This window comes from Pundamilia nyererei, unplaced genomic scaffold (genome assembly GCF_000239375.1).
Source record: "Pundamilia nyererei isolate P.nyererei 1_Seehausen unplaced genomic scaffold, PunNye1.0 scaffold00041, whole genome shotgun sequence".
Taxonomy (NCBI): domain Eukaryota; kingdom Metazoa; phylum Chordata; class Actinopteri; order Cichliformes; family Cichlidae; genus Pundamilia; species Pundamilia nyererei.
This window is the reverse complement of record NW_005187442.1, coordinates 1,463,102-1,472,430: the sequence shown is the minus strand read 5'-3', so window position 1 is coordinate 1,472,430 and position 9,329 is coordinate 1,463,102. Positions and strand designations below refer to the sequence as shown.

General features: G+C 41.2%; 2 protein-coding genes across 2 annotated transcripts; both read right to left on the bottom strand.

Annotated features, from left to right (window-relative positions):
* Positions 1 to 6: 6 nt before the first annotated feature.
* zpax1 (zona pellucida protein AX 1) lies at positions 7 to 3,373 on the bottom strand (the record flags this gene model as incomplete). The annotated part of the gene is made up of 15 exons (XM_005731059.1): positions 3,213 to 3,373; positions 3,052 to 3,128; positions 2,884 to 2,979; positions 2,680 to 2,804; positions 2,332 to 2,475; positions 2,171 to 2,251; positions 1,931 to 2,095; positions 1,743 to 1,839; positions 1,453 to 1,670; positions 1,221 to 1,377; positions 937 to 1,145; positions 737 to 854; positions 467 to 666; positions 241 to 355; positions 7 to 170 (listed from the first exon to the last, which is right to left on the bottom strand). Coding segments are annotated over exons 1-15 (1,986 nt in total), but the record flags the coding sequence as incomplete, so codon positions are not given.
* Positions 3,374 to 4,118: 745 nt separating this feature from the next.
* Positions 4,119 to 6,171, bottom strand: ttc32 (tetratricopeptide repeat domain 32). Its single transcript, XM_005731058.1, has 3 exons — positions 6,009 to 6,171; positions 5,633 to 5,799; positions 4,119 to 4,340 (listed from the first exon to the last, which is right to left on the bottom strand). The coding sequence occupies exons 1-3, from the start codon at positions 6,122 to 6,124 to the stop codon at positions 4,213 to 4,215; spliced, it is 411 nt and encodes a 136-aa protein (XP_005731115.1). The 5' UTR covers positions 6,125 to 6,171; the 3' UTR covers positions 4,119 to 4,212.
* Positions 6,172 to 9,329: the final 3,158 nt, after the last annotated feature.

The window sequence follows — 9,329 nt, the reverse complement described above, 5'->3', positions numbered from 1 at the left end:
TGTTCTACTTGTTCCACATGAATCTGCAGAGAAAGAAAAGTGGGCAAAGCGATCGTTGCTGAAAACTGGTCTACAAGACCGGTCCTTCAATGTTAGCTGACTTGGGACGAGACTGGGCACAGATTCCAGCTTCACAGCCACTGCCGTTATTGTTCCATTAGGATAGCATTCTGAAGAAAGTAGACATTATTATGATTGTGTTTGTTATTTTAATGAGTAGTTTAAGTGATCAAATCTTACTAGTTGTCATCAAGGGAAAGCTGCAGGCCAGGGAGAGGTCACCAAGCACCCACTGATTGTTTGGTTCCCAGAGCACGATGTCAAGTCTGGCTTGGATGGAAACTGAGGAAACCAGCTGCAAGAAAATGTTCAGAGCACATTTAATTCAGATCCTAAGGAGACTGGCATTTACAGGGCTTTTCCTGTCTGTGCTTGGAAGGTTTTCAAAGAGTCATGTTATATACACCTCAAAGTTTGAGTCTTGGGCATTGTAGGGCACTCTGAGGATCAAGTGTGTGCGGTTTTCCTGCAGCTTGTAGGCTTTAGCCAGGTCGGGGGTTAGCTGTCGCATTCCAACCGCGGTCTCAAAATTACGGTCTTGACTGCCATATTTCACCCTGACGTAAAAGTGCTTCTGATCACAGGTGCCAGTAAGTGCAGGCAGCACTGCAAGGGAAAGAAAAGTCAATCATCTGGAGTTCAAAGCTCAATGTGCAATTCTAGAAAAGAGTCTCACCAACATCCTGCAGAGACGCCTGCAGTGTCACCTCATGAGCAAAGGAAGTTCCATCAGGCAGGATGATCAGCCCAACGGTCAAAGGGAGAGAGTAGGTTGTAATCAAGGGGTCGGGATTCTTAAGGGGGAGAAAAAAAAAAAAGTTATGTTGGCAGTTGGAATACAATCTTTAGTGCAATTTCCAATAGTTGGCCACATACGGTCTTCAGGACAACATCGGCATCGAAGGACACTTGTAAAGAGAAGCCCTTTGTGCCATTGGTGTAGATGTGCTCCTGGACAATCAGGCCTCTGGCATTGCTCTCCTCCACAGTGAGAACACCAGTAACAAAGGTGATGTTCTTCAGCTCCACATCATGAAAGAAGCCCCCCAACATGACGCTAAACACACCGTCCTCTGGAACCGTATCTGAGGAACAAGCCACACGTTTAGGCTTTTTCTGCAGGCTCGACTTTCAGTTCTTTACCTTTAAGTGGGACTTACAATCTTCCACATGGGGAGGTCTGGGCATCAGAGGCGTTGTAATGGGGAACAAAACCTTGTATTTTATATCATCTTGGGTCCCATCTGCCCTCCAGAGTACCTCGAGCATTGGCTCCACAGTGTAGGTGACATAGTACTGGTATTCTGGGGCATGACTCTGCAATTATTTATAGCATTTTAATAAAACGCACATACAAACACACAAGTCGCATGTTGAGGTAGATTTCCAGACCTTGTAGTAACCATCGGGTGAGCCCACTGGGATCTCGGCAACAATGTGAAAGTCTGTGGTGGATAGTGTGTACCCTCTCGCAGCCATCTGAGACCTATCCAGCCTCTGCCCATTGATGCCCATGTGCATCTCTACAATTCTGAATGTGCCGTCCATTAGAGGGGTCATGCGGCGAGGGATGTACCAAGAGATCACACTCTCAGTGAAGAGTACGCCCCCTAGAAGAGGGGAAGCAACTTCTTGACAATTCTACACTTTAATGCTTACTGTGAAGAAGGCTTGATGCTCACCTGTGGGACAAGCTGCTGCCAAGTTCACGATACCCAGACCACTTTCTGCCTTGTTGTAGACGCTCACCTTGAAGACTTCCATGGGGATTCCAGCCACCTTAAGGAAAAATAATTTTTTTAAAAATATATGGACTTTACTGTCAGTTTTAATTACCAGAAATAATTATCCATTATGAAGTAATCCTTACATCCTCTGAGAAGGTCTCTGGTGTATTGTAAGGGCTTCGCATAATCAGTCTGTTAGAGGTAGTCATTGCACTGTAGCCAGCTTGTTCAGCCTCCCTTGGCACCATTACCACTGGTTCAGGGGTGAAAAATGTCATCTTCCAGATACCATGTGATGCACCAGAGTCCTGCAGCAAAATGGAACATTTTGAGCCTTCATTGAATTGCATTTAGTAATTTTCTTAACTCTATAATCTAGGCACCTCAAGCAGATATGAGTCAACATTTTGATCCTGAGCCGGCCGCTTAGTTTGTGGATTAGCTTTCATCAAGTAGTTTGACACCTAGAAGACAAGACAAAGCTAATTGAAGAGTTTGAAGGGCATAAGTATTAAAGTAAACCTGGCAGTGTTACGTAACCCACTTCCATGTAGTTCCTGTCACAGAGAATCTCTTTAGGGGCCCAGCGAGTGTAGCTGCACGTTTGATTCACTTCATGAGTTACCACATCTGATGGCCTCTGGCTGTACATTTGGAGTTTCAAGCCAATTTTAAATGTTGCATCATCCTATAAGAGAAGAGTGTAAGCAGTTAGCTCCCCCTGAAAGTCTGTTCCTGATACACTATTACCTGTACTCATTTGCAAAATTGCAAAACTTGCAGACCTAAACTTTTAAGGTTTCTATTAAATGGAAGGTTGAAGTAAAATCTAGGTGATATTTAAATTTGTAATGTTTGGAAAGAAAAAAAGTTCCACCTCAGCTCAACATACCTTGTTGTCCACAAAGCAGCCCATCAGAGACGTGTAGATTCTTGTGTTACCCCAGGGGTCAGACTCCATGCTGTACCCACACTGAGCAGCCAAGGTGGGTGTCAACAAGACACACTGGGTACCATCTGGAGATGACATGCAAACATGAGGGATCTCTTCTCAAAGCAATGACACAGCCTGTTCCCAATTAGCCCTTTAACTCACTGATGGCTTCCACTACAAGCTGGTTCCCCACTGCTAAAGCCTCGTCCATTGACAGCCTCATTAGATTTCCTAAACAGTCTGCCTTTAAACCACTGCCTGTGAAAGAAGACGATGGTCAGGTAGTGTAGCCTCAATTTGATCTGGAGCAGTTTAACGAGTTAGTCTTACTTGACTGTGAAGCGAGCTTCGTATTTGGCCATGCTTGACCTAAAACAATTACTGCAGCCATCAAGTTCCATAATAAACTTGAAGGGGGAGAAAAAAAATGCACATTTTAGAAAAATTAGAGTAACTGTCAGAAAACTAAACAAGACTTAACTTAAACTTACATGTTTTTAAGCCGCCACATGTCGCAGTGTCAATGTAACCATGCAAAAAACAAAAATTTACTGAAACCAACCACAACCAGAGCTTGGCATTGAAACCCCCAGCAAGACCTACCACCAACAAACCAGCTCTGCCGCAAAAGAGCTGACTGCTTCATTCAGGCGTCAGCAGCTGTTTTATACCGCAGGTAATCACCTCTGCACAGGTGAAACGCATCAGTGATGCTTCCTGCCTCACTCACTGTGGGGAGGCTCCACTTATGATGCCTTTGCTTCTCGTAGGACATCACAAAATCTGTATTTGTGTGAATAAGCAAGCGCGAGACAGACATGTGTCATTAAAAAATTTATTGTCATTGATTTGTGATTCTATTTACATTTGTCTATATTATATTTATATTGTCTTCTGTGCATGTTTGTTGTTTCTATATTTGCTGACTTCCTTCCTTTAAAACCACATCACCTTGTTGTATTAAAACTTAAGCTGTGTCTGAGCTTCAATTTAGGACACAAAGTGTGCTTTATGCAGCTGAGACATTCCTCATTATTATTTTATGTCAGCTTCTGATTAGGGTTCATTTAAAGTCACAAAGCCTCTCCTACAACCTTCAACAGGGGGCTTCAACATTTATCAAGCTTTCACCTGATCGGTCGATAAGTCTGCAGTGTCCAGTCTCAGTCTTATACGGCCCTTTATAAAGGGATATCAATTTTTCACTAACTGAGAGGAGCTTGAGTCGGTGTGAAAAAGGAATATTAATGCTCGTCTTAAAAAAAATCCATCATCTGTGACCCCTGATCCAGTGGGACGTCTCCTTCATCAGATCAATTATCCTCTGATTTTCAGCTCTGTCTTTCTTTGTGCAAATGATTTTATATTTAAAAACAAAAAAATGACAAGCGAATAAAAACAGTTGGACAATTATTGATATTAAGTGCACTGGTGTACATTTTGTTATCAGCAGGATTAGAGGTTACACGTGACATGTAGGTTCAGAAGCTGTCAGTATCCCCTGTTTATCTTGTGCTCCTGGTCCAGAAGTGTCTGTTGAAGGCTCACTTTGGCATCTTCAAAATCCGGGTTGAGCTTTAATGCCTGCTGGAAATCACTCTTGGCATCGTCAAAAAAGCCTGTAAGATAATAAAAATTGTAAATACATATTAAATATAAGGGTATCTTTTATAATAAACTTCTAGGCTGGATTTTAAAGAGTCAGCAGTAAAAGCACAAGGGTTGTTGTGGCAACTTGCCACAACCCTTTGCAAGTGCAAATACACAGCTCCATCTAGTGTCATAGAAAAGAAAGCACCAAACAGTTACAGGATAACAGTTGACGATTTCAGAAGCCTTTACTGTTTCTACTGTCTTGCATTTATTCTTATATACAATGTCTTTTGCCTTTGCTGTCTTTGTCCTTTCTTGTAATCATCTTTAGTTTTCAGTGGAGGTGCAGCCATCCACAGATCATCACATCTCTTTTTAAGCCACATTTTGTGACAATATGTTAAAATTTGTGTATACGTGTAAGTGTTCTGGCTGTCAGATTCTGAAAGAGTTTATGTTGTCCTACTAATGATTTGGATAATCCTACAAATAGAGCGTTATAGTAGTCTAACCTACTCGATATGAATGCACGGATCTATTTCTAAGAGTCAGTTTGAGATGATATTTTTCTAACTATTGATATATATTTAAGCGTAGAAAGCACATTATGCTAATTAGCGATCGAAACTGAGATCAAAATGATAACATGGCTCCTGTCTTTTTCAAAGTGTTTCAGAGAAAAGGGTGATAAATAGGTAGGTACAGCTGTGTATCATATGCATAAAAGTGATAGGATATATAATGATCCTTCATGATAGTACCAAGCAGGAGCATGTCAGAATAATGGACCAAGAACGGAGGAACCTCCGAGCTTTTATTTTTGCAGATCTAAATGTACTACCTGAAACACAAAACTCTCTGTGAGTCTTTGATAACAGCTGTTTCTGTGCTATGATTGGATCTAAAAACCTGACTTGTACTTGTATCATAAATACTGTCTAGCCAAAATAGTTTAAAACACCTTTTCAACGCAATTGGAAGGAGTAATGTCATTCTTCTAATAGATGTAGTGTCATCTGTGTTTCAGATGATGATTATGAGGAAACACAGGCAAGTCTGCTATAATGGAGATGTTCAACCTATATGTTGACCTCACACATATAAATACACAGTGTGTGCTTATATTTCTTTATATGGTATACAATGTTAGTGGACTGTTTTCAAATAGGACCTACAGAGGTTAATAAAAACGAAGCAGAGAAAAAGACATTTATTTTGAAGGTAATGGGCGGAAGCTGAGGTGGGGTTTTTTTGGCTGTTGATGTGAACTGGCTTGCTGCTGCGAGCTGTCTGTCGCTTAATTGTTGCTTCTTCTTACCTAATCTATAATGAATTAGTCCTCTGTTGTAGAAAGGCACTTCAAACTGGCTGTCAGCTTGTGTCGCAGAGGTGTAGTCATCCACCGCTTCACGAAAGTCCACCCGGAGGTACTTTATCTGCCCGCGGTTGTTATAAGCAGTTGCTAAACTGCTTGCTTCACATTCCCTGTTCAAATATAACACAGTTAAAACCCCCTTTTAAAATCATGGCTACAGTTAAATGTGAACATGAGAGAGAGGAAGGGAACTGAAATTAGCTAGCAGTTAGCGACAACGGGTCACAAAATTTAATGTGTAACAGAATGTGTCGTAACACCACCATGTTATAAACGACAACAGCTAGCCTTTAGCGTCTCCAGAATAAAATGACGATACCTGGACTGTAAGCAGGAAGAAATAAACTTTGTGTACAGCTCTTCTGCCATTTTAAAATTCTCCCTTTTAAACTCAGCGTGGGCGTTTTCGAGTATCTGGGAATTATTCTCCTCCATGTGTGCGAAAGGTTTTCTTGTTTTTCACCTGCGGATGTGACGTTGCACTACAAACTGTCCAATCATAGCGTGGTTCACATGTCGGCGTAGATCAGTGAGGGTTCATGGTACTAAACACGAATAAAGTTTTAAAACCTTTATTAGTAAGAAAAAATAAAATAAAAAATCGTTTTTATTGTTTTGAATACTACGAAGCACCATTCTCTATGCTCTTCCTCTTTCCCTTCTGCCTGGCAGCTCCTTATAAAGCCAACATCCTTCATCTAATCTCTATCTTCTATACATGTCCAAACCATCAACTTTGTCTGCCTTGTGCACTAATCATTGCTTTGGACGGTTGATCCAAGGTATAGAAACTCATTTACTTTCGCTGTCTCTACTCTATCATTCACAAACAGGTCTTCTGCTTGACTTTCATTCCTCTTCTTCTTCCCTACTCTCGCTACAGATTTGACATCTACAAACAGCATTGTCCACAGAGACTCCTGCCTGACCTCATCTGTCAGCCTGTCCGTCACCACTTTCTGAAGCTTCTCAGAGCATCTCCCTCATGTAATACCACCCCCACCTTGAACCTGTCTGTCCTACTGCACACCCCACCACAGTCTCGCTGTCCTCATACATGTCCTGTACCACTCTGACATATTTATCTGTCACTCCTGAATTCCTCATCTAGTACCGCAGCTCATCTCTTGGCGCCCCATGACATGCTTTCTTTAGAGCCACAAAGCCACAGTGAAGCACCATCTCTGTATGTCTCCATCACATTCTCAAAGCAAACGTTGCATCCGTAGTGCTCTTTCACATTATGAAACCAGCTCACTGATTGTCACCTGTCCTCTTAACATACCTTTAATAATACTTTGCCATGTCTTCATGGTATGGCTCATGTATCCCTCTGTTGTTACTACAGCTCTACACATCATCCCTGTTCTTGAAAACTGGTCCCAGTACACCTTCCTCATTCCTCAGGCATCCGATCGCTCCCAATAATCGCATTAAACAACCTGTTAAAAATCCACTGGTGTGCCATCAGGACCACCTGCCTGTCCCCTTTCCATCCTCTTCATAGATGCCCTCACCTCCTCCTTACTAACCTTTCTCCATCTGTTCTCCTCTCTCTCCCATTTTCTTCATTTAGTTGTTGTAGAAATGCACCTTTCCTATATTATTTTCTTTGCTCATAATAACTACTAAACTACAGCTTTCTCTGTTTTTCTTGATTTTTCATGTGTACACACATTTGTGGAAGAGAGATTATCTTCTTATTGTTTTACTGTGCCTCTCAGGGGGCAAACTATCTACCTGCACCATCGCCTAATAACAAGAAGGTCCTGGGTTTGAATCCACCAGCTGGCTGTGTGGAGTTTCCATGTTCTCTGTGTCTCCGTGACTTCTCTACAGGAACTCTGGCTTTCTGTAGGTGTGAGTGGTTGTCTGTCTCTATGTATTAGCTCTGCGATAAATTTGAAACCTGTCCTGGATACACCCCGCCTCTTCCGTGATGTCAGCTGGGATAGACTCGAGCCCTAATGTGAACCTAAATTGGATATGTTGTGGAAAATGGATGGATGTTACAGAAGACAAAACACCATGTGAGTGAAAACCAAACTGTGCTTTCTTTTTCTAACAGCAGGTGTCAGACTCGACTTAGATTTGATTTAAAAAGTAAATGATGCAGTTAGTGCAAATAATATTGATTATATCTATAAAAAGCATCTGAGTAGGAAATCCAACAAGAGACTTCATATCTTTAAAGACGTTTTTTTTATATTTTAAAGAAAAAAACTGCTTATTAATCACCCCAAACACCAGTAACAAGACAATGGGAACTCTCACTGCAGTGAACAAGAAGGGAATTCTGTAAGGAAGAATGTCCAGGGTGAAGAAGTCAACTGTCCTGCTGAAAACAAATTACACCCTAAGAGCTAAAGGTCATTCAGAGGCTGTGCACTTCCCTTTTACAGCCCATTTATCTCCAGACTGTGTGGACGAGTTGAAACGGATCAAACAGAAACAGTTTGGACCAGAGGAAGGGCATGTAGGCCACTGTCTGTTGACACTACTGAGAAAACGGATATAATATACAAATTTTCACGTCAGTGTGACTGTAAATTATTACATGACAGGAATCCAAGAGGAAGAAGTCGGCTTTGCGGTTATCTGTTAAATTGTCACATTTTATTTAAGATTTAACCGTTTTATTTCGACGGCGATATCATGAAGAAGACATAATGTTCAAAAATCTCAGCACCACCGAGTCTCATCACCCATAATGTTGCTGTTTGCTGAGAGAATTAACACAAAACATCCAAGATCACTGTGAACTGACAGAACCAGGAAAGACACACCTTCAATAAGAGGGTCCTATTGAAGGTGAACTACAGCACAGAGTCGCTCTGAAGGTAAAACATATGTGCCGTTCGTACATATAGCTGTCTACACTTTTATGAGTATTTTGGCAGATTTTTAAATTAAGTAGAAATGAATGCAACCGTGGCAACAAACAACATAAAAATAAACCTTTCTGTGCGCGCATCATACAACACAAACATGATATAGAAATGTAGATTTAAAATAAATTGTCTGATGAAAAACACTGACAATGTGGAGCTCGTGTGAAGTGCAACTGATGTAAAACTCTCAGTCTGCACTGTGATACATTCAGATACATCGATCGCAATTACAGAACAGACTGTTTATCATGAGATTTGGCTGTTACACAAGTCAAAGTCCATTTTTTATTTTATTGCTCTAATGACAAAACAGTTATTGTCTGGATTAGTGATTACAAGAGGCTGAGGCTGATCCATGAGGCTGATTTGATTTCTGGAGCCTGAGACAGATGGCAAATTTTTTCGGTCATGAAAATTATGGTCATTTTCACTTCTCTTCCTGTTTCCAGGTTTTATACTAAGCTGTTTAATATTTAGATATGAGAGTGGCCTCACACTTCCCTTCCCAAAATAAAAACCTAGCAGGGAGTTCACTGCTTTGCACCTCTGACGAGCACATATGGTTACTTTAAACCATCCCCAGCTTAACACTTGTGAGAAACGGTAAACGGTTTATTATAAGGAGACACGAGAAAAGCATTTCAATGAGGACATGTGCAGCTGTTAAAGTAACAGAGTAATCAATGAATGTAAGCAGAGGATTCTGCTATTTAAACCTCCTGAAGAGACATCCGTTGTAGTGTCTTTTC